At 43.5% G+C, this 25,954-nt stretch overlaps 1 protein-coding gene across 1 annotated transcript; it reads right to left on the bottom strand.

Moving 5' to 3' along the window:
• Nucleotides 1-18,473: 18,473 nt before the first annotated feature.
• On the bottom strand, nucleotides 18,474-19,021 carry LOC143878921 (uncharacterized). Its single transcript, XM_077381137.1, has 2 exons — nucleotides 19,005-19,021; nucleotides 18,474-18,906 (listed from the first exon to the last, which is right to left on the bottom strand). The coding sequence occupies exons 1-2, from the start codon at nucleotides 19,019-19,021 to the stop codon at nucleotides 18,474-18,476; spliced, it is 450 nt and encodes a 149-aa protein (XP_077237252.1).
• Between the last annotated feature and the right edge of the window lie 6,933 nt (nucleotides 19,022-25,954).

Consider the following 25,954-nt stretch of genomic DNA (forward strand, 5'->3'; position numbering starts at 1 on the left):
AACCAGCAGGGGAACCAGGGTGCAACCAGCAGGGAACCTGGGTGCAACCAGCAGCGAACCTGGGTGCAACCAGGGTCTAACCAGAGTGCGAACCAGCAGGGAACCAGGGTGCGAACCAATATCGAACCAGGGTGCGAACCAGTAGGGAACCAGGGTGCAACCAGCAGGGAAGCAGGGTGCGAACCAGTAGGGAACCAGGGTGCGAACCAGTAGGGAACCAGGGTGCAACCAGCAGGGAACCAGGGTGCGAATCAGTAGGGAACCAGGGTGCAACCAGCATCGAACCTGGGTGCAACCAGCAGCGAACCTGGGTGCAACCAGGGTCTAACCAGAGGCTAACCAGGGGGAAAACAGACCCTACATGCTTCATAACATGGTTTTTCTTTTAAAGTAAAAGATATGCATGAAAACAGACCCTACATAGAATTGAAATAAATGCCTACCTCTTTGGAAACCCACTTTGTGTTTGATTTTTCTTTGATGGTAATTCCTTGAAGATGATTCCTTGCTTGATAATGACTGCTTTTGATATATATCACCCAACGTATAAAATCACCCGATCCGGCAAGGATGGCCGAACCCTTGAAGAGATGAGGGAGAGGGATGAATTTTCTAAGAGAGGGGTTCTTTTTCTTCTTTTTCATGGATGGTGGGATGAGAGGGTATTTATAGGAGAATGGGATAGGAGGTTAGGTGAGGTTAGGTGAGGTTAGGTAAGGTTAGGTGGTTAGGTGAGGTTAGGTGAGGTTAGGTGAGGTTTGGATGGTTAGGATGAGAGGAGAGGTTAGGTGAGGTTAGGTGAGGTTTGGATGGTTAGGATGAGAGGAGAGGTTAGGTGGTTTTGGATGGTTAGACCCAGGTCAAGATCTGCCATTGATCTAACGATTTACGGAAATCGGGTCTCGGAATGGAATCAGGGTTCGGGCTATGAAGTGACCCTATCTTATTTTGTCCCGATTGATGATCCGTAAAGTCAGATCAAGATATTAATGACCTAAAACATATATTAGGTTATTGTTGGTTAAAGTAAAGCAAAATGTGGGTGTCTACACACGCCCTATCCAATCCCTAACCCCACTCAACCTAACCTGACCTACGTCCAACCCAATCCAGCCCAATCAAACCCCACCAACCTGGTTCAACTTGAAACTGTACCCAACCTAAGCCGCACTCCTAACCCGCTTCAGCCCCGCAAGCCGCACCCCATCGGCACCCCGAACCCAAAGCCCACGGCCTAATCAGCCTTGACCCCAACGCCTGGCTCAGTCGGCCTTGACTCAAGCTGCAGCCCACTCGGCTCACCCGACACAACTCTCCTGGCGGAACCCAATATCCCACCTCTCTTAGCTATTCTGCAATGTTATCATATCCCCATGCCTAAATTAATCCCAATCGTTCATAGCTATTTCCTCACCTCCCCAACCATCAACTTTCATCCGAACCATACACCCTATATTCTCATCTCTATCCAACAGCCTATCCATATCCAATAGTCCCATTCTCACACCCCATCACTCCATTCATCCGTGGCATAAATCTTAAATGCTACATCCCATGGCCCATGTTCTCATCTCATTCAACACCATCAGCCCATCCATAGCATCATCCCACCGAACCATGTACCATCATCCCCACTGTTGCATAACCATCATACCCATACATGCACATCCATTAGTTTCATCCTAGGCAAGCCGTATCACCTAAGCCCAAACCCCTAGCATTCGGCCCTAGCCCAAACCCGCCTAGCGCTTGGTCCAAACCCACCTCCCATGGCCTAGTCGGCCTAATCTAATCCTCACCCAAATCATGGCCATTCGGCCAATCATAGCCAAACCCCTACTCACATCCACTCAGCCACATCCCAACCCGAACCCAGCATGACCCAACTTGAGTCAACCTCTACCCAACCGAATATAATCCAACCCGATCCAAGCAGATCAGCCCAAGCCAACCCAAGTTCAACCCGAGTCGATCTCTGCCCAAGCCAACCCAAGTTCAACCCGAGTCGATCCGAGTCAAACCGAGTCAGCCCTTGTTCAACCCAAGTCGATCCGAGTCAGACCGAGTCAGCCCTTGTTCAACCCGAGTCGATCCGAGTCAAACCGAGTCAGCCCAAGTTCAACCCGAGTCGATCCGAGTCAAACCGAGTCAGCCCAAGTTCAACCCGAGTCGATCCGAGTCAAACCAAGTCAGCCCTTGTTCAACCCGAGTCGATCCGAGTCAAACCGAGTCAGCCCAAATTCAACCCAGCCCATCCAAGTAAACCCACTCCGGCTCAATCTAATTGGTCCATCCCGTACCTAGCCCGACACCGATCTCGGCATAGACCTTTACCCGAAATTACACTACTTATGCATCCCAATGCTCATACCCACGCCGATGCATCCAATCCCATGGCCACACAATACGCATCAAGTCGCACCCCATGACCCATTTGATTTGATCCAACCGAACCTAACCCAACACCCTACTTCCATCCACTTATATCCAGGTTCACCACCACCAGTAGCCTACAATAGCCATCCATAGACCTCATACACTCCCATGCTCCATCTATTGATGCCTTATCCCCATCCCATACACCATACATCATCACATACATTCCAACAGACCCAACATGTTTATCCCCATACCCTAACCCCTTATATTCCACATCACTCGGCCATTCACCATAAACTGACCCAACAGTTTCCTCTCCCATTCGACTCAAGCGAGTCGCCATAACAAAGTCACCTAATTGAATCACCTAACTGAGTCACCTTGAACCTGAACCCGAACCGCAACTCGATTTGCAACCCGAATTCGTAACCGAGTCCAATCCGGTCTAAGCCGAGTCAACCCATTAACCCGAGTTCAGCCCGACCAACCAAAACCAACCCGAGCCCTTCCAACCCATTCCAATCAAGTCCTACCCAGACCCACCTCAACCCCAACCTAACCATTTGGATCTAACCCGACCCATTTGGACCCAATCCGACTTGACCCAGTTCAACTTGAACTCGACCCAACCAACCAACCCAACAAAATCATGGTCTCATGGCTGAACCAAGGCCCAACCAGGTTCTGACCCTGTAACCAACCCCTCTCCATGGCAGTCTTCCACCAACTTTTCCTATACCCCATCATACCCATAACACATGAACCATGCTATATCTTATGCCCAGCAACACACGTACATGAATGTTCTCAAAACCCAGCAGTGTGTACGGATCCAGCCGAACCCAATTAATTCAAACCGAGTCATCTTTTTATATTCTCCAACCCAATCAAGTCGCAACCCAATGACTCAACTGAGTAACCGAGTTGTGTCCCCAACTTCCTAACCAAGTCATACTCCGCATAACCGAATAACAACCATTTTCGAAACCAATTTGTCCAGTTCAAACCAAAGTTAAAACCCACTAGCAAAATACCCAATGGTTTCAAAACCGATCTCGCTTGGCCTATCTCATAGATTCGCCTCTTGAATCCTCACAATCCAATTTCTTAATGATTCTTTCAAAGCTTAAATTCAAATCCAAATTCGAAGGCCCAATTCCAAAATCCAAACCTGAGTCTTTACTCCAAGATCTCATCTCAAATCCCAAGTTCAGTCGCACCTTTCTCCATCCTTCTCGTTCCCCTACACCCTTCTTCATCCCTTCCATTCCCCTATTCACTCTTTCCTTTTCCTTAAACCCTTTTTGCATGTTAGATATTTTCTTTTACTTAGTTGCATGATTAGTTGCATGTTTAGATTTCTTTAAATTATTCTTATCGTAAGCTTAGAATCACATGCTAGTTGTTTTGCTTTTTAGTATGCTAGTTGCTTTCTTTGCATGATTAGTTGTGTTTATTAAATTTGGAACTCAAAAGAATTCAAAAATCTTAAAAGAATCTAAGAACTTATAATCATCTAAGATGAAAAATCCCAGTCATAAAATTCTAGGCTCTAAACTTAGAGACCACACTCTAGATTTTCAAAATAGAATTCTTAGAATCCAAAGTTCACAAATATACTAAGAATGTAACTTAGGTCCATTGTATTAAATCTAGGTTCATATAGCATAAGTCACTCCACTTCAAATTAATCAACCTAATTCAACTCAAAACAAATCTCATCAATCTTAAAACAATCACATAGGCACATAGGCATGTAGTTGCATGTAGGATGCACTCCTGGCCCGCATGAGTCTAAACTGTGAACGGCTAAAAGAATTAGAGTGCATTTAGGTTAATAAAATTCACATTCACCCCATTTAGGAAATACATTGAAATTAGATCATAGAATGCATGTCCCGTAGTTAGCACATTAATAGAGAGTTGAATGAGCCATTTAAAATAAATTTAAAAGAGTTAGCTTTTGGAATCGAAGACCGATTATCGGGCAAGAATGGTGCATGTGGTGGATAAATCCCCATACCTTCCATTCTTGCAACCAGGTAGCGAGTCTAGATTTCTGGTTAATTACGAGTCCTAGATCTCACATCTAGGTGGCGACTCTGTCAGTCTCTTTTGTGTGGAATTCGGATTGCTTTAGTGATCCCAAGTTCACATAAAAGATGAATTAAAATCAATAATTAAAATGCACACGCCAATCGCGTGGGTACGAGAGACCAAGAGAGGGCTTGGCGGCACGCGCCCCACCCCTCTCGCGGGATCGGGTCCCACACCTTGCTAACATAATAAATAGGTTTTTGCTGGCGGTGCTCTTCACGGACGAGTACAGCTGCCAGAGCCGTGGAGCTGATGGAGAGATACAAAAATAGCTCCTCGCCCGGCTCCGGCTTTGTTAATAATGGCGGAGAGGACAAATATCTTTTCAGCTCTTCGAATGCGATCTGGCATTCTTCCGTCCAGGGCGCGGTCTTGAGTCCCTTGACCGCGCTGAAAAAGGGGAGGCACCTTTCCGCTGATTTGGAGATAAAGCGACCCAACGCCGCTATCATTCCCGTGAGCCGCTGGACTTCCCTGATGGTTTTTGGGGCAGTAAGCTCCATCACGGCTCTGATCTTTTCTGGATTTGCTTCTATCCCTCGCTGGCTCACCATGAATCCTAAGAACTTCCCCGAGCTGACACCAAATGTGCACTTAGTGGGGTTAAGTTTCATGTTGTGCTTCTTCAGGACCTGGAATGTTTCTCTGAGATCAGACGCATGATCCTGCGCACTCCGACTTTTGACCAGCATATCGTCTACATAGACTTCCATGTTACGGCCGATCTGGTTCTGAAAAAGTTTGTTCACAAGCCTTTGGTAAGTGGCTCCGGCATTTTTGAGGCCGAAGGGCATAACTCGGTAGCAGTAAGTCCCTTGATCTGTGACGAAGGAGGTCTTTGGTATATCCGACTCGTACATCCTGATCTGATTGTATCCGGAGAAGGCGTCCATGAAGCTCAACAGTTCATGACCCGCTGTGGCGTCAATGAGTTGGTCGATCTTCGGGAGTGGATAGCTGTCCTTAGGACAAGCCTTATTCAGATCGGTGAAGTCGATGCAGGTCTTCCATTTCCCATTAGTCTTCCTGACTAGGACTACGTTTGCCAACCAGTCCGGGTATCGAATCTCGCGAATGAAGTCAGCCTTCAGAAGCCTCTCCACTTCTTCTTTTATTGCCTGCCGCCTTTCGAAGGCGAAATGTCATCTCTTCTGCTTCACCGGTCTGCAGGTTGAATCAACACCGAGCCTGTGTGTGCTGATCTCTGGATCAATGCCGGGCATATCGGCGGGAACCCATGCAAAGACATCTGCATTGTCCTGGAGAAAATTGGTGAGCTGGTGCTGAATGTCGGCGCTGAGGGAGGAACCGATCAGAGCGACTTTCTCACTGTCCTCTGGGCACAGTGGGATGGAGAGGAGGTCTTCAGCAGGTTGAGTCCCTCTGAGCTCGTCCCTTACATCGAGCAGTTCAATTGGCAGTGATTCCACTGCATTTTTGCCTTTAAGTGCCGTTGCGTAGCACTCTCTGGATTGAGGCTGATCTCCTCGTACTTCCCCCACACCATTGGGGGTTATGAACTTCAATTTTTGGTGGTAGGCCGAGGCTACTGCACGGATGAGGTTCTGGCCAGGCCGTCCCAAGATAGCATTATAGACCGAAGTGGCCCTTACTACCAGAAAGTTGACCATGGCGAAAGCTTGACAAGGTGGATCTCCGACAAGAACAGGGAGCTCGATCTGCCCCACCACTTTCACGACCTCTCCGGAGAAGCCAAATAAATCTGAGTTTGCCGGCTTCAGACGGTCGTCGCCTATCATCATTTTCTCAAAGGCGTGGTAGTATAGAATGTCCGCCGAACTCCCATTGTCTACGAGGATTTTCTTCACCTCCCAGTTGGCGACGAGCATGGTTAAAACCAGTGCATCGTCGTGGGGCAGGATAAGATTATCCAGATCTGCATCTGAGAAAGAGATCTCATTCTCCGTTCTCGTCTTTTTGCTGGTTGTGTGCACGGCGTTAACTCGCCGTGCATATGCTTTGCGAGCGGTAGAAGAGGTGCCCCCAGCTGCAGGCCCACCCATAATTGTACCGATGACCCCCCTTGGCTGAGGTTGGGGTGCCTCAGGCTGCGGATTGCCCAGCTGAGGGGTTTTGTCCCGAGCAGGGGGCTGCTGTGATCTTCGAGGGCTGCGGCCCTGGGGGCTCTTTCCTCTGCGCTCCTGGTTGCGGCTGTCAGTTCGGATATACTTTTTCAAATAGCCCCGGCTGATGAGTTGTTCAATTTCCTGCTTGAGTTGCCAACAATCATCTGTGTCGTGGCCGTGGTCCTTGTGGAACCGGCAGTACTTTGAGGGATCTCTCCTGTTTCCCTTGGAGATCATTCTAGCAGGCCACTTCACAAACTCTTCTTCGCTGATCGCCGCCAGTATGTGCTTTCTGGAGGTGTTGAGAGGCGTGAAGTTTTCTTCTCTTCTCTGAGTAGGCGGAGACTTCTCTCTCCTGAGAGGTTTATCCTCCCTGCGCTGCTTAGGGAGATTCTTCTCTTCAGAGGTTATCCTCCGATTTGAATTAAGAGCTGCCAGTGTTTCTTCCACCGTTATGTACACTTCTGCCCCGGCCATAAGATCCGCTAGTGAGTGCGGATTTTGTCGAGCCACCGCTCGACGGAATTCATTAGACCTGGCGCCTGCGAGGAGCGCATTCATTGCTGCTGAGGGATCTAGATTTGGCACTTGAAGTGCCTCCCTGTTGAATCGGCGGACGAACACCTTCAGAGGCTCGTTGTCGTCCTGTCGCAAGGCCATCAGGGAAGCTGTTGTTTTCCTTGGCCTGCAGCTGCTCATGAAGTGGCGGACAAGATCCTCTCCAAAATCATCAAAATTGTTGATGGAGTTCGGTTTGATTCTGGAATACCAGTCTCTTGCTGCGCCAGTTAGCGTCGTTGGAAACGCTCTGCAAAGAAAGCCATCGGAAGCTCCGTGGAGGAGCATAATTGTTCTGAACGTCTCCAAGTGGTCCACGGGGTCTGTAGTGCCGTCATACTGAGGGACGGCGGGCATTTTAAACCCTCTGGGTGCTGGGGCACCCAGAACATCATCAGTGAATGGCGTCCTACTTGAGAACGCCCTGGAGACAGGCCGGCTCTGGTCCTTCGCCAGTTCCTCTATCCGATGGTCCATCTCCTCCATTCTCTGTAGCAGCGGATCCGTCCTGTGGTCCAAGGACCTGATCCTTTCCACAGACTGGCTCGCCGCAGAGCCGGATTGGCTCTCCCGACTCATACGACGAGGTTGGGACTTCACTGGTGGTGCACGATCTTCATGAGCTCGGCGCCTTTGTGCGGAGCGGGACCGTGACCTTTGGCGGCGGTGAGGCTCTGTTTGGGAATGTCTCGCTGTGGGGTGATGGACTTGTCTGGTGGAGTGGTGAGTTCGAACCTCACCATGGCGCGACGACTCTCCCCTGTGGATGTCTGGCCTTTCTTGGACAGATCGCAGAGCCTCTGGGGGAGGTTGTGAAGGCGTCTGAAGCAGTTGCTGATACTGCCCAACGAGAGCTGTCATCTGTTGAAATAGAGCTTGAACTTGCTCCGGGGTGGGCAAGGGATTCAGATGTTCTGAGCGAGCCGGGCTCTGCTCTGCTGTAGCAGAAGCTGCTACTACTAGTGATGCAATTCGCTCGCTCCGGGTCCTGCGGGGTAGCGCGGTTTGGGTAGTCCGCGCCCGCGCAGTAGGCATCCGCGTACTCTTGCGTCCTGCCATTTTTGTGAGTGGGATGTGTAAGGACAGCTTTTAGTTTTGGGGTCCCACGGATGGCGCCAATCTGTTAGACCTAAAATCGGTAACAGGTACAGCAGTGACGTGAGAGCTGAGCTAGATGACTAGGGGAGCCGAGTCCTGAGAGACCGGAGTGAACGAGAAGTGAGGTGGTCGAGAACGAGTCCTGCTATGAGGGCTGAGTCCTGCACAAGGCAAGCGAGGTCAGAAGACCAGACCGGGTTTTACTCCGGACAGGCCCTTCGATACTCAAGTCAGTATGAGCAGGAGTGAAGGGGAGATGTCTAAGAGTTTTTAGGGAGAGAAGGGATTTTTCATTACCCATTGGTCTGAGCTTTGATCCTGTATTTATAGGAAAATCTGGTGAGGTGTCCTGGACAGGTGTCCAGGACAGGTGGCGGCCTGTGAGAGGCTGCAGCTCACCTACTCTGGGACAGGTGGCGGCCTGTGAGAGGCTGCAGCTCACCTACTCTGGGACAGGTGGCGGCCTGTGAGAGGCTGTAGCTCACCTACTCTGGGACAGGTGGCAGCCTGTGAGAGGCTGGTGTTTTCACACCCCATCACATGGTTCCTATAGCTCGCTTTCTAGCTAGCACGAGGGCTCCTCTTCTAGCCAATGTGTACCCCCATTTTAGCTATGTGTCAGACCCTAAGGACATTTCCTTACCCTACGCATTGTTCACTTCCAAAAAAGCTGTCTTTAGGGACAATGGACTTAGATACTCGAATCTATTTGATGCAAGTGTGGATGCCCTTTATGCCGCATTGGAGAGGGCAGGGACTCCCAGTGGTTGGCCATCGGCCGGAGGCAATGTGGTGACGATTGACCACGCCAAGAAATACAATGCAAAGTTGCAAACCTAATTCGGCATGCATCGTCCCATGGAACTCCAAGGAGGCCACGGACCCAGATTGAGGCTTACCTGTTTGCCATGTTCAATGAGAATCAAAAGCCTGCCGGAATTGAGCAACGATTTGGGCTCTTTTATCCCAATAAAAAGCCTGTCTATCCAATCCGATTCAATTAATTGGAGCTCATCCGGATCTGATTGTAGGTGTCGAGTTGGATACGGAATTTCATATAATGTTGTTATTTATAAATTAAAGGAAGTTACATATTGCATATCACCAAAGAAATAAAAATAAAAAACTAATCTATTTACAGGTGTTTTACATTTCATTTTTCTTAGGGATGTCTGTTGGGTTTTTCGCCGAAGAAAACCCACTTTAATTAAGAAGCAAATAAATATGTGGATTTAAAGAACCAAACAATCAAGAGAGCAATCAAGCAAGAGAACACCGAGATTTACGTGGAAAACCCTTCAATGAAGAGGGAAAAACCACGGGGCGAATCCGACGGAATATTCACTAATCAAATAGGTAATACAATGTCTCTTTCTCAAGTATTCACCCTAAACTTGAGTAACTACAAGAAACAAGAGAGATAAAGGGTTACCTCGTTGCGAACAACAAAACCCACTTTCTCACCAAAATTACCCACTTCGATCTTCAAGTCGAAGAAATACAAATCCTTGCGAAGTCTCCGCGTAACGAGAGGATTCAACGGCGCAGTGAAAATCTCCAAGAAGAACACTCCAAAAGGAGCCATAGGTTTTGATCCCCAAATCAAAACCCTAACACAAAGGAAAAACCCCTTTTTTTCTTATTCCCTCACTTTCTCTCTCTCTCTTTTTCTCTTTTTTCTCTTACTTTCTTTTTCTCTATTCACATTTTTACAAAAATGTCAACCACACACCCACACACGGTACTTGCATTTCCAAATTGGAAATGAACCCACCTTGTTTCCTTTTACATATAGGAAACTTGGAAATCCAATTTTAATAGAATTCTTGGTTGGGTGTGGGGCCTACATGGGCTAGACCCCTCCAAGCCCATGAAGAGGAGACACCATCCTTGACTCTCATTTGGAGTCCATACAAGCTATGTCTAGGCATAGCTCAAGCTTTCCAGTGGAAACAACCATAGTCAACTTATTAAACGGATTCTTGACAATACGAATCTTCTTCAACTGCCCCAACCGTGTTTCGATCGCATCACGGATCCTTCAGTTCCTGAAAATCCATTCCACTACTGCCCAGTATTCTTTGCCTTTATGAGATTGTATCTCTTGAAAACTTTTTGGCTCCCCCTCACTAGTAACCAATATATAATCTGAGGTAAGATATCTCGTTGATGGTAGATGCTCTCTAGTAGATCTTCTAACCTGATATTCCACTATCTCGTCGGTGGGGGCTGCTCCCCCTGGTCATGATCTTTCACAGTATTATGACCACTTGCATATGATCCATGATCACTACCATCTTCTTGCACTTCTCCCCATGTGTAACATGCTCGAACGAAGAACGAATAGATGTAAGATCAATAATATCATTAACCACCTCTTAGGTTTTTCAACCCTCTTAAAATCTATAAAAGTCAGATCTTCGTGGAACACAATATCTCTGCTTCTAACTATCTTCTTCTTTTCAAGATCCCATAGTCTGTACCCAAATTCCTCATTTCAATAGCCCACAAATATGCACGGAGTAGGTTTGTCGTCAAGCTTCATCATTTGCTCTTTGGGCACATGAGCAAAAGCTTTACACCCAAACACCCACAAATGAGAGTAGCAAATATTTTTTTCCTGTCCACACTCTTTCTGGAATATTAAAATCCAACGCAGTCGAGGGAGACCTGTTAATTAAGTAGCAAGCAGTGCGAACTGCTTCACCCCAAAATGACTATGGCAACTTAGCCATCTTCATCATGCATCTGACCGTCTCACTAATAGTGCGATTCATTTGCTCTGCTACCCCATTACCAGGAACTGTCTTTCATGTCTTATATCATATATTTAGAACAATAACTTTTAAACTCGTTTAATATATACTCTCCCTCGTTACCAATACATAGGCACTTCAAAGGTTTCTCTGTCTCTCTTTCTACCATGACATGAAATCTCTGAAAATATTGGACAACTGGTCTTTTGTTTTAAAAAAATAAACCCACATTTTTCTAGATGCATCATCAATAAAAGTGAAAAAATAGCGATTGCCACCAAGGGATTCCACCTCAAAGGGACCACACACATCAGAATAAACCATGTCTAAAACATCAATTTTTTTTCTGATCACGTAACAAAAGAGACCCTATGTTGTTTACCAAATAAACAATGATCACATGGGTCAAGACGCGTACCTTTGATGAATGGAATAAGTGCCTTCTTTGCAAAATTCTGCAACTGCTTCTCATTCATGTGAGCAAGCCTCTTGTGCCACAAGCTAGGAGAACTGTCTTCAGTAACATTTACCATATCCTTGCACACTTTCGCATAAGTCTTGTATAATGTGCAACAAACTTTCCCCTTTGCAACAACGAGTGAACCTTTGGTGAGCTTCCAAGTTCCCTTACCAAAGTAGCATTCATAACCTTCCCTATCTATGGCTATCCCAGAAATGAGATTTAGGCGCATATCAGGAACATATCACACATCCCTCAAAGCCAATGTGCACCCAACATTGGTTTCGATGAACACGTCACCGATTCCCACAATCTTTGGTGTTTCTCATCTTTACCATACCAAAGTCTTCTGCTTTATATGAAGTGAAGAACTCCCTATTGAGAGTCGTGGGAAGAAGCAGTTGAATCAACAACCCACTCTACACCCTGATCTGCAACATGTAAACACTTTTCTTCTCCAAAAAAGAGTGTTATCACATCTTCATCAAACACGGTAGCCGTAGCGTCTTTATCACAGCCGTAGTGAGCTATATGAAGTCCATTTTCATGAATTGAAACCCTCGCATTTTCAGCATGTCAGGTGATCTGCCAACAACCTCACGGATAAGTTTCACTTGGCCAGAGTGTCTACAGAAGCATTGATTATTTCTGATTTCTATCCTTAAGGTGTGCCCATTTGAGCTGTTTTTGGCTTCCTTTTCTTCTCTTCTTTGTGACCATCTCGGCCAGTTGTTGATTGTTTATCTTCTCAACAAATTTCATCATCATTCCAAAATAAAAATAAAACCCTCTTATATGAGATCATAGAGATTTGAAGATTTGGGGGATAGTTTTTGGAGGAACACAATTTTATTCAGCAGTTCCTAATTGTCCAATGGAATTAAAATGCATCACTTATGAGGGATTTCTCTTTAGCACCCTTTTGGATGTAGAGTTTGTGGTGAATGAACATCAATTGCAAAGATGACTACAAAAGCCTATTCTTTCTCTCTCTTTTTTGACCTTCAACCTAGTTTTTAACTTCTTCTTTTTTTTGTTTCATTTGTGTTTGTAGTATTTTGGGGTTTTGAATTACAGCTTTTCATTTGTGTTTTGATTTCCGAATTTGTGATTTGGGCTTTGGTAAGTTGTATTTTGGGAGCTGAGAGAATGACTAGCTTTCTAAGAATGCAATATATTAGTAGATGTTTAAGCCTTATACTTTCTTTCTTAGTTGAGTGAAGATTTCTGACCGAAAATGAACCGCACCTTTTTTCTAGAATTTATGATATTTTTTAAGTAAATTTTCTTTTCTTCTATATTTATTTATCTTTAATTATAAATTAGATAATCTGTGAGGCTTCGGCCTTGCCTCATGAGAGGTTTGAATGTCTCGTGTCGTCTGTCCATGGTCCACCTTTAAAAACACTCATAAAAACATTGTAGATAGATGCATCTTTTTATTTCTAGCTCAAAGATTTCCAAGCATATTCTGAGTTTATCTGAATCCAAAAGCTATGTTGGAATTCTATCCTCATATAATGAGGCCACTAGTTGCCAATCAATATGTAAACATATCTTTTATTGCACACATGTCATTTGCTTCAGAGATGTGATGTTACAATTTAAAAGCCACCAAAATTCTTGTGGGACTCAACTTTTTTTTAAGTTGGTGCATTTGGTTGCAAAAATTAAGGCATTCATTCTTCCCAAGTTCTTTTCCATTGAGCAGGAAACAATTTAGTTGACAAGTTGCATACTTGCATATTTGAAAAATGACAATGTTATTAATATGGTGAAATATTTATAAGATGATCTCATTTGCCTCACAAAGTGACGTCCATAGTTCTAGCGAAATCTAAAATGTCATGACCATCATAGGTTACTGCCCATTGGTTTGGGCTGCTATTAGTTGAATCCCTACATACACTTCTACAACTACCATTGTTGGTTATGTTTTTGACAAAATAGACTGTTCTTCCAATAGGGTCTCTGCCCTTTGATTTTCCCAGTCTTTAATCCCTATTAATTTGGAGGAAGGTCCAAATGCTTCTATGACCATGATTTTAAATTTCCACTGAACCTAACACAAAACGACCGGAATGTTTTTGTTTCCATCTCCACATACGGAAATTGAAACTCATATCGAAGCCAAAAGCATAAGAAAATTACTGGTATACTATATCAACGTGTTACATAATGATATTTATATGAATTGTATCTGTTATGTATGAGGGATTTGCTAACGTCCATCGCAGAAGGCATTTCGCCGATGGTCTGTTGCATGCCAGGGCAGCTACAGGCTCACTTTTCAGCAGATTTTGTCTTCATTCATGAGGTGGCTGCTCTGACATGCAACAGACCATCAGCAAAATGCCTTCTGTGATGGACGCTAGTGAATCCCTAGGTATAAATATTTATATAAATTATATGCGAAATGCAGTATCTACTAATTTATCAGACATGTGCGACAATGTATGTCACTAGATATTCAATGTTATTAAACCATTATAGATGGCTATCCTACGTATGTGATGGTTTCTAAGCTTGTATTTGTTCTAATTCTAGCATTTCCTAAAGTTTAATCTTAAAATTCTATCATTTGCATATATTTCTGTATGTTTCCATGATTTTACATGACTTATTCCGAAATTTCTAACCGAAACCGAAACATTTCCATTTCCGTGCCGACCAAAATCGGAATTTAAAATATCGTTTATATATTTATTGCATCTGTTTTGTTAAACTATAAAAGATTAAATAACACCTTCTCCAACAGCTTAAGCTTTTGGAGTAACTGGTTGTTTCACATGGTATCAGAGCAAATGCCTGGGTTCAAACCTCCTTGATAGTTGATACCAAAATTCACATGCAATGGCCAAACCCAAAAGTGGGGCACATGTCCATGTATGGGCCAACCCAAAGAAAGAGGGGCCACATGTGAGGGGGATTTTTAAAGTATACAAGATTAAAGCAAGCTCCCCTAGTGAGGGTGTTAAGGTCTTTGAAAGTTGAAATGGATCTAATAGGGGAATTTGGAGTGAGAACTTGCTAAATGATCTTTGGGTGGCTTAGGAGTGGCTTACTAAGCCACCCGAAGGGCATTTAGCAAGTTCTCACTTCGTAGTTGCTGGCTTGTGAATTTCAAGTTCTCATCCAAGGAGTTCTAGATGATGACTGTCAATCCTCGCTAGGGGGTTACTCAACCAGGACTCAATTCTTCCACTAGAGTAGCTCGCCCAAGACTTTCAAGTTCTTGATAATGACTTTAAAGTTCTCAGCAGGAGTTTTTGCATGGAGATTTTCAAGTTCTCACTTGGGAGTTTTTGACCTGGGGCATTCAATTCTTAGCCCTGAGTTGCTCCCCCAAAGACTTCAATTTTTTTTTTCTTTTGATGGGTAAGCTGGGGTTAGGCAGGACCGCTACCAGATTTCATTGAGAAAATAAAAAGAGCAACTATGAGGGCTCGAAAACCAACAAGAAGGGAACAAGCTCCCAACAGGAGAGCAGCCAAAACAGGGGCCTATAGCCGAGAGGAGAAAAATACAATGAGGGCCTCTGGCCAAGTAAGAAGAAAAAAGGGGGAGGCTCAAAGGCCAACAAGGTGGGAACACACTCCCAAAAACACATAAAACCAACCAATGCGGGTTGGATACCAGTAAAAAGATTACAGCCGAAGGTATTGAGTTCCATTAGAATCTGCAGTGATGATTGCCTTCAGATCATGTGGAAGCTGAAAGGGGGGAAGAGAAATTCCTTTTGAGGGGTAATCCTTTTTCGAAAGATAGTCAGCTGCTTCATTGGCTTCTCTCCAAATATGAGAAATCTCCCACGAAATGAATTTCTTAAGGGCATTGTGAATAGCTTCAACAGTGGGGATCTTTGCCCAAGGACAGTTTTGACCCATATTAATAACTAGGACAGCTGAGAGGGAGTCAGATTCGACCCAAATTTTCGAGATGTTCAACTTGTCTGCAAGAATAATCCCCTCAAGAATAGCTTCAAGCTCCAGGTGATGAATTGGTTCGGACCTGCAAATCACAGAGAAGCAGCCGATGATTGACCCTTTATGGTCACGGATCAGACCACCGAGGGATCCAATGTCCTCATCAAGAGACGCATCAGAATTTAACTTCAGGGTATTGGAATCAGGAGGAATCCATCGACAATACTTCGGAACCGCAGTTTTCAGAAAACCAGGGAGTCTCAAGTTGACAGTTAAGTCATCTGCAAATTTCACATCAAGTTTGAGGAATAGAATACGGTTTCTTGAGCAGTGGAGAATCTGTCGAAGAATGTATTGCTTATGATTTGCGGCACCTTTGAAGATTCTCTGATTTGTCTCGCCCAGATGTAGTAGATAGAGGCCCCGAACAGAATTTTTGCAGCAGTGGCTGACTGATCTTTCTCTTTAAATTTTCCTCTAAGCCATTCTTCTTCCTCGAAGATTGATCTTTTCTGCTTTTTCCTATAAGAAATTCGCCACAGAACACTTCTCCAGATCCAAGCAGAATATGAACAAGAGAAAAAAAGATGGTTTATGTTTTCAAGGGCAGCTTGGCAAAGGGGGCAAGTAGTATTAAGAGAGGAGCCCAGGAAAGTGAGCCTATCAGATGTGCTGAGCTTGTTTTGGATGGCTTGCCAGGCAATGAAACTGTGTTTGGGAATATGACCTGTGAACCATATAGATGAGTACCAATGAACCTTTGGGTGAAGGGGACGGACAACATTCCATGCACTTTTAGTGTTGAGGAAACCATCATTGGAAGGTTTCCAAATAGTCCTGTCGATGGAATTGGAGGAAAACAAAGCAGAGGAAGAGAGATTCTTCAGCTCTTGAAAGTGAGGTTCAAGCTGGATCCGCTCCCAGTAACCTTCATTAAATACATCACGAACAGAAGCTTTGCTTGGGATGAAATTAGGTAGCGAACCAAGAGAAGAGAGAGAATTAATAGGGCCCAAGGGAAGCCAAGGTTGGCTCCATAAATTTATGTCCTAGGACCCTCTCCAACTAGGTAGCAGATCAGGGATTTTGCTGAATCTCTAGCTTTAAAGATACTCCTAGCTGCCCACGTGGGAGAGCTGGGCGCGTTTATAATCCAGAAATTCCTACGGTGAACATATTTGGCATGGAACCACTTGACCCAGGGAGTTCTCCTGTTTTGTATAATATGCCACACTTGTTTCAGTTGGAAGGCTTTGTCAATATCAGCAAGTTTTCTAAGACCAACTCCTCCTTCAGATTTGGGCTTACACATGGAATTCCAAGCAATGGGGTGAAACTTTCGCTGAGGGTTATGGCAAGACCAGATAAAATTGCGGAAGATCCTCTCGATGCTATCCAAGAGTCCTAAGGGGAGATGGAAAGAAGCTGACCAGTAAATTTGGAAAGAAGATAAAACAGATTTAACCAGTACCAATCTACCAGCTTTGGAGAGATGCCTGTTGGACCAGGTTGAAATTCTACTTCTGAGTCTATCAATAATCGGCTGGCAATTAGCGATTGTAAGCCTTGAACTGATTCACGGGAGCCCAAGATACTTGATGGGGAGATGACCTTCCTGCATGTGCAGTATGTTGCAGATTTCCCTTTTGTTCCCTGGCTTAATGCCAGTGAAGAATATTTCACATTTGTTGAGATTAGTAGCAAGCCCAAAGCAGGTACTGACAGTGTCTAAGCAATCTTTTAGGCCTTGAGCAGTGTTAGAGGATTCTTCAGTGAAGAACATGATGTCATCTGCAAAATAAAGGTGAGAAATAGAGATGCCTTCTCTGCGGAAAGGGGTTTTAATATGACCCTGAGAAGTACTAGTGTGAAGGATTCAAGATAGCATTTCCATCACAATACAAAAAAGAAGAGGAGAGAGAGGGTCTCCTTGTCGGAGGCCATTGGAATTTTTGAAGTATCCATGAGGAACTCCAATAATGAGAATAGAAAAAGGAGGGAGCGGCGATACATTGTTGGATCCAGCAGCACCATATTTCATTAAACCCAATTTTCCGCATGAAGGATAGGAGAGTGTCATGTTTGACACTATCGAAGGCTTTCCTGATGTCCATCTTGATGCACATTGCTTTCATGGATGAGTTTATGTGGAAGTTATGGCAGAGATCATGGCATGGGAGAATATTGTCCTGGATTAACCTTCCCTTTACAAATGCAGACTGGTAAGGACTAACAAGACTATTCATGTCCGATTTGGGCCAGCAGCTTGGTAATGATTTTTATAAAGGAAATTACAGAGAGAAATGGGTCTGAATTTGTCAGGAGAGGTAGCATCTGAGATCTTATGAATCAAGGAAATGAAGGTGGCATTCCATTCAGGCAGCAGATTTCCATTTTTAAAAAAATGCAGAATTGCCTTCGAGACATCATCTCCAATAAGATACCAGAAATGTTGGAAAAAATTACGGTTAAAGCCGTCTGGTCCCGGGGCTTTATCACCATCAGCAGAGAAGACAGCATCTTTAATTTCTTCCACGGTGAAAGCTCTCGTCAGGTTGTCAGCCATGACGGAGTCCAGGGTTCTGATAGGGCCTAGAACGAGAATGGTTGGATCAGGATGGTGGGTGTTAAGAATATTAAAGAAGAATTCAACAAAGGTATCAGCAATTTGGTTGGGGTCAGAGGTAATGTCTCCAGCAGAATTGGAAATGCCGTGAATGGTGTTCAAGTTTCTCCTGGTTTTCAGGGCTGAATGGAAGAAGGGAGTGTTAGAATTGCCCACGTTGAGCCACTGAATTCTAGATTTCTGCTTATAGAAGGATTCTTCTTTCTGAGCAACTTTGATGTAGTTGTCTTTGATAAGGAGCTCTTCTCTTTTTTAGGAACTATCAGCAGGATTGGAAGCAATCCTTTGTTGAATTTCCTTCAGCTGATTTTTGAGAATAGGAGCCTGGACATCAATTCTACCAAATACTTCAGAATTCCAAGTTTTAATACACTGTTTTACTTGTCTGAGTTCATGAGCCAACTTGAAACATAGGGTTTCCAGAGATACTGGTGGCCCAAGCTCTTTCCACCACTTCGTAAAGGATCAAATCATCAAGCCACATATTCAGGAATCTAATGGTTTGCCTCCAAGCGAAGGGATAGGATAGATTTGAACAACAAGAGGAGAGTGATCAGAAAGGCCAGGAGGTTTATATTCGGCAAAAGAGTAGGGAAATTGGCAGAGCCAGTCAATGTTCACCAGAGCTCTATCCAGTCTCCTCCACTTAGGCTCAGAGGATTTAGCACTATTGTTCCAAGAGAGAGATTGACCTATAGATCTAAGGTCAGAGAGGGAGCAGCAGTCAATGCAGTGATTGAAATCTCTCAGATCAGCCAGAACAGGAGGAGCACCACCGATTCTCTCATCAGCAAACTTGGTGGCGTTAAAATCTCCAAGAGCAATCCAAGGGTTGTTGATAGTCTGAGATAAGCTGATAAGCTCATTCCACAGCTGGTTTCTTTCATGACTTTTGTTAAACCCATATACAGCAGTAATGCTAAAGTGAATATGAGTTTGGAAGAAATGAATTTCACAATGGATGAATTGAGCAGACACATTGATGAAATTAACACCGACAAGGATTGGGTCCCAGACAATCCAAATTCTACCATTGTAAGAGTGGTTGTAGTTAGCATGAATATGTCAAGAAGGACATATTTCATGCACATATTCGATCATATTTTCTTGGGTTGCCCTAGTCTCCAGCAGACAGATAAAAGGGATATCATTTGATTGGATGAGTCTACGAATATCACCTTTTTTTTTGGGTTGTGCCTATTCCTCTCACATTCCAAACTGCGATCTTAGACATGGGGAACAGAATTGAGCTCAGAAGTTTGGGCAGCACTGATATCACCAACTGCATAGTTATCTGGTTCCACTTCAGAAGAAGGAAATTTGGTTTCATCATCAATCTGGTCCATGACATTTCTTTGCTTTTCTTCAGTAGAAATTGGCCTTTTGACCAGATTTGCAAAAAGAGGGGTGTCAATATTCAGGTGAGGATTATCAGAATTCTGATAATTCTGCTTCTCTTCAGTATTATGGAGCGGTTCATCATCTTCAATGTCTTGAAGGACATTGAAACTATTTGTGAGAGGAATGATCTCAGATGGTTTCTTGCTTACATTTTCAGGTTGATCAAGAATAGCTGAGGTCAAATCTGGGCCTGTGGAGGCTATAGTGTTCTGCAGTTGGGAATGGTCTGAGCTTTCCGCAATAGTAGGTTTATTGAACTTCACTGGTTTCCATTCTTTTTGAACGATTTTGCTGGGCTGGGCATCATTTTTGACACATTTTTCAGTTGGGTGATAGAAATTTTTGCAATGAATACACGATCTTGGGCGCCATTCATATTCCACTTCTTGAGTAATGATTCCAAACGGAGTATCTATGTCCAGCAAGTCCGGGAGGGTATCCCCAGCCTCAACTTCAACACACAGCCTGGCAAATCCAAGACGGGTTGCCTCTGCAGTTTTTAGATCCATGTAAAGCGGTTTGCCAATAGCACTTCCGATTTTGCTAATACCATCCGTATTCCAGAATTGAAGGCGGAGGCCGGGGAGTTTTATCCAGATGGGAACAGAGGTTATAATAGGTTTTTCCAGCGGGGCATTGGGGTCCCATCTTCGGAGAATCAGGGGACGGCCAGCATAAGTTTGCCCTTCACACTCAAGAGTGGAGGAGCAATCTTCTTCACAACTGAACTTGAAGAGAAAGGATCCATTTCTGAGAGTGAAGACTTCCAGACTTCCTTTAAGCTCCCATTTTTTCTCCAGATTTTCTCTGAGAGTTTGCACAAATGGTCTTTTTCCCACGAAAAATCCCACTAGACAGTTTGTCCAACGGCTGGTTCCTTTTTCATACTTCTCCATTGAAAAAGAGATTTTCCTGTTCCCAGTTTCAGAATTAGCTAGTTGGACATGGTTTAGTCTTGGGGATATGGTTTGGGGGCTCGTTGAGAAGAGATTTGCCCAAGGGTGGGAAATCTGAGTGTTAGAAGGTGTATTGCATAGCCTAAGGGCATAGTGGTCTTTGTATGTTCTCTTTATATATAAATACTAAAGTAAGGGGGAGTAAACCCTAACTTCTTCCTTTTCTCTCTAATCTCTTCTCCTCTCAACATGGTATCAGAGCCCTAGGGGTTTTTGTGCCCTAGGGACCATTGGAGAAGCTCCCCTTCTCCTTCTTCTCTCCTCCCTCCCTCCATCACGCTCCTCATTTTTCTCCTTCTTCTCGCCCACCCTTCCCACTCGCCCCAGCCAATTTTTTTTTCCGCCCCTGCTCCTGCTCCTCCTCCCTCGCTCTCTCTCTCTTCCACCCCAATCTCTTCCTCTTTCTTCCCATTTTCACCCCTCCCTTCCTTTCCCTCATTAAAACCCTCATTTTCCCCTACTGTAGACACCCTATTTTGCTCCGCTTTAATCAACAAAGAAGTTAGTGTTTTGCTATCGGTTTTCTACCGTTTTCTATTTCCGTGTCCGTTTCTTGCGTTTTCTCGATCTTTTTCGATCATTTCTGTCGTGTTTCACATTTTCCCGCTAAGGGTTGAGAAGGGTTATTCACGAGAATCCGAGCAGGAGAGAATTTGGACCCACTGGGTGACCGTGCATTGAACATTTCGATTAGATTTTGATCAAGCAAGTGTGAACTGCGTTGTTTTCATAACGAGCATAGTGTATTTCAGCCAATGGACATTGCAGCCCGGTTTGGATCATCTGATGGAAAAGGTTTAAGGGGGCACGGCCAATTTGCTTTGTGATCCATTAATGGGAAGTTCTCGATTATTATAAGGAAATGAGTTAGGGGGCGCAACCAATTCACATCTAACTCGGCATTTGCCGGATCAGATTAGCCCATGGAGATCATTATGGAGCACAACTAATTTACATTATGTTGCATCAAGTGGACCGATTGGATCATTTCACGAAATTTATTCAGAGGGCGCAACCTTACATAGTAGCCTAGCAAATCAATGGTTCAGATCATTCTAATTTGAATCAATTTCGAGGAATATTTCGTATAAGCCGCAACCCATAAATTGGACGGTTGAGATCATCCAATGGAGGGGATTTGAATGCAAGTATTGCAATGCAAGAATAATTCACCAGAAGTGGGACCCGCAATATTTTTGAAGAAACCAATTTTTTTTAGAAATGTAATTCGGCAAAAGGATATGTTTTTTTTGGGAATTCGAAATAGGGCCCAATACAAATAGAAAGAGGAAGAGGAGATTCGGTTAATTCAAAAAAAAAAAATAATAGAAAGAAAATAGTAAGTGAGAGCCGTCCAAATCAGTGAGCTAATTTCCTAAATTGAACAAGGGAAATGCTTTTCCGGGAAGTACACCCAGCTTGCAAGGATTCCAAATATACCTTTTTTTAAAGAAGGAGGGTAAGAGATTGGAAATCAATTTTATAACTTGCCTCTTTGTTTGAAAGGTACCAAGAATATTACACGTTTTCTCAATTGTCAAAACGTGTCTGCTATTTGAGGGGGGTGTATGGGTATCATTTTTCATTGTCAATTGGGTTCAATAAAAATTGAAAACGTGGGTTGCTAAAATTCATGAGGAGGCGTATAGTTGTTCATTTATTGATATAGCATGTTACTAAGTTGAAGAGGGGAGATCTCTCTCTGATTGGGGGGGACAAGATTCTCTGAGTGGTTGAATTTAGAAGGGAGGACGGTTGTCTTTTTGAGGGAGAGAGAGGAACAGTGCAAAAAAAAAGGAAGATCTCCATCTCTTGCAGATTGGAGCTCTCTCTCAACTCTCCCTTGGTTCTTGATAGCCCTCGACCTCTCTGGTTTTCTCTCTCACGCTGATCCCTCTCTGCTCTCTCACGCTCACTCACCACCTCTCTGCCTCTCTCCCAATCTCAATCTCTCTATCTCCTCAAGCTCTCGCTCCCCACTGCAACTCTCATCTCTCTCTCTCCACACGGCAGATCTCATCTTTCTCTCTCTCTCATATTTAAGCCCTCTCTTGGATTCTCGTCAAAGGTCTCCTCTGTCAAACAAATTTTTTGGAGTTCCATCCTTGCTGAAGCAGATCTTCACCTTCAATCTTCTTTGTGCCAGAGTTCTTCTCTCATAGGTAAGTACCATGTTATGGCTCTTGTTGTTAGCTTTAACCCCTATGCATGTTCTAAATTTTCTTTATCTGCATCAGATTTTCTTCATATTATATCCTAGTTTAATAACTAATTTAGATTAGTAATTAAATTATATAGGCTTTTAGGGAGGTTTCAAATTCGTTAAATTCTCGGGTAATTCGGGTTCTTTTGGGTAAAAAAATCAGTAAAAATTGATTAAGGAGTGTATGAAGGAAACGAGTTTGAGAGAAATAGACTTTTCAAAACCCATTAACGAGACCCACCACTTTTCAAAACTAACTTCGTTTGGAATTGTAGCAAACTCAATTTCCAAACCCACTTCGCTTACAATTGCAGCCGAGTCAACCCCAATCACCCAATTTTGCAGCCAAAACCCATCTCAATTCCGCAGCTACAAAACCCTTCTTCTTCACATATCCACAACCCAAAACCCCTGTTCCAGGTAGCCCATCTCATACTCCATCCAACTGTGAACCCCAACTCAACAGCCACCATTGATTTCAAAACCCAACGACAGCACACTCATGCCCAATTTATTAACGACAACCTCTACCCTCACTTGGATTACAACATCCCTCTATCTTCAAAGAATTCGTAATCGCACACATCTTCACACTCACACAGACCCAAACCCTCTTCACTTTGATCACATATTGGCCCCATTCAAAAAGCCCTTTGATTTTAACATGAGTCAAGACCTATATTCTCTTCCAACCCAATCCGATCCAATCCTTTTACAAAACCCACTTCGCTTTCATTACCCAAGCCATGCCTGAAACTCAGATCTCACTCCAGCCACCTTTATCTCAGCCCGCAAATAAGAAACCAAAATTTAAAAGTAGAGAAGAAGGGTAGATGTGAGAAGGCTAAAAGAGTGGGAATTGTTGGTGGCTAAAAAAAAAAAAAAAGTATTTCGCAGATGACTGTTGCATGTGAAAGTACAGCCACAAAGGCTAAAATTTCACCAGATTTTGTCATTATTCATGGGCTTACTTATCACCAGATTTTGTCCTCACTCATGGATGGCAGATTGTGTGTGAGAGTGTAGCCACATGTGCTCCCTCTCCAGCAAATTTTGCCTTATTTAGGGTGGAATGTTACATGAGAGAGTGCAGCCATACATGCCCACTCTTTAAGAGATTTTGTCCCATTCTTGATATGGTTCTAATCGCGTGCAAAAGTTACCCTGGGAAGTGCAGTTTTGCGATGGTCATTAACAAATCATTTGATAAAACACATCGTTTCATCTCTCTAGTATTTTGATAATTGCACTGAACTCAACTTGTCCTTTTTACTCGAAAGGCTCGCTGCACTCTCTATTAACTTTTTGAGAATTCTAATATTCGAAGTGGGGCAGTGTTATTCTCAAGATATGGTTGTCCTGACAATGTTAATAAAAGTCATATTAAAATCCTTATGAAAATGCTTAACTAAAAGCCTTTGATGAAAACACGTAAAAACTTTAACAAGCCTTCAACTTAAAAAAAAATATATATAGTAACTTTAAAAAAAAAAAAAAAAAAAATTAACAACCATTGACTAATTAACAAACACACAAACAAACGACAAAGAATCAACAAAGAAAAACCAAAACTTCAAATTAACTAAAACAATCGAAAAAGATAAAATTAACTAAAATAACCTAAAAGATTAAATAGCTTAAAAAGATAAAAATATCAACAATTAAAAGATTCAACAGAAACTAAAGGCCTCAAGATAATTAAAAGCTTCAAGAAAACAATAAAAGTTTCAACAAACCCAAAAGAATTCGAGATTCCTAAGAGCTTGTGGATTCAAAATTCCTTTAGGAATCTTTAGAGCCCTTTAGGAGCACTTAGGTCACGTCGAGTCCTAGAGTTAGGAGTCCAGCCTCATCGCGTACGCTTGCTATGGATAGCAACTGTGCCCTAGGTCTATTTACACTAGTCACCCAATCTTTCCCTAGGACAAGCCTAGTAAACTAGGATGTAGGCTAACCTGCATTAGTCTAAGGAACAACTTGCATTTAGGTAAGAATCATATAGCATCTTAGATGAAATCCTAGGATAATAAAATCCTCCACTTGAATTAAATAACTCCTCTTAAAACTGTTGAAACAGTCAAATCAGTCTAGATCGGTGTCTTAGTTGAGTTAGGCATAAGTAGCTTAGCTTAGGTGCACCGAACTACGTCGACTCTGATCCCAGTAAGGCTTGGGTACGTAGGCAGCTTGGATGTCTGATGGCATACCAATCACGAGTCGGCACCACAACAAATTGTGGTTTTGTATATTAATTTTCTTGTAAATGCTTAATGAAATCACTTAGGATTTTCCATGAAATTAGAATTTTAGGAAACTGTCACTTAGATTGAATCCAGACAAATTAAGAAATCAAGATACACATCTAGGATTCACATTGAAATTAGATTTTAGGATGCATGTCAGTTAGTTCGCACATTAACAGAGAGTTGAATGGGCCATTTAAAATAAATTTAAAAGAGTTAGCTTTTGGAATTGAAGACCGATTATCGGGCACGAATGGTGCATGTGGTGGATAAATCCCCATACCTTCCATTCTTGCAACCAGGTAGCGAGTCTAGATTTCTGGTTAATTACGAGTCCTAGATCTCACATCTAGGTGGCGACTCTGTCAGTCTCTTTTGTGTGGAATTCGGATTGCCTTAGTGATCCCAAGTTCACATAAAAGATGAATTGAAATCAATAATTAAAATGCACACGCCAATCGCGTGGGTACGAGAGACCAAGAGAGAGCATGGCGGCTCGCATCCCACCCCTCTCGCGGGATCGGGTCCCACAGTTTGGCGACTCTGCTGGGGACCACCTAACTTCATTAAAACTTCAAAAGATAACTCATTTGAATTTAATTTAACTGGCTCATAAAAACTCTATCTCTTTTATACTTGTTAGATTAGTTTGTCTTGTTTTATTTTCTCATCACATTTTACTCTAACTTAATCTAACAAAACCTGAAGGCATCTTAGATTGCGCGAACTATTGCACACACTTACATCACTTGCATCCAAACCCTTGCATCTCACATGCACACACGTCCTATTTTAGGAACCCGGAGTGTTATCTAGCATGGTTGACTGGGATTTCATCACCTGGTGCCTCTGTGCTAGAGAAGCATTCCACCCTTAGCCTAGCACCTTAGGGTGCGTAAACGGATCTCTTGTTCATGTACTGATACGTCGGACACTGGTACAGTATATCGAACATGGATTCGCGCTAAGGGAACTCTTGGCCTTACCCCTAGATTAACCCACACATGCATGTAGAATACGAACACATGTGCATCTGTAGACACCCCCATTTTGCTCTGCTTTGATCAACAAAGAAATTAGGGTTTCGCTGTCAATTTTTCAGTATTTTCCATTCCCGTGTTCATCCCTTACGCTTTCTCAAATCTTTCTGGTCATTCCTGCAAT

This window comes from Tasmannia lanceolata, unplaced genomic scaffold, assembly GCF_043159265.1.
Source record: "Tasmannia lanceolata isolate RefF3 unplaced genomic scaffold, GAP_Taslan_0.1 ptg000006l, whole genome shotgun sequence".
NCBI lineage: Eukaryota > Viridiplantae > Streptophyta > Magnoliopsida > Canellales > Winteraceae > Tasmannia > Tasmannia lanceolata.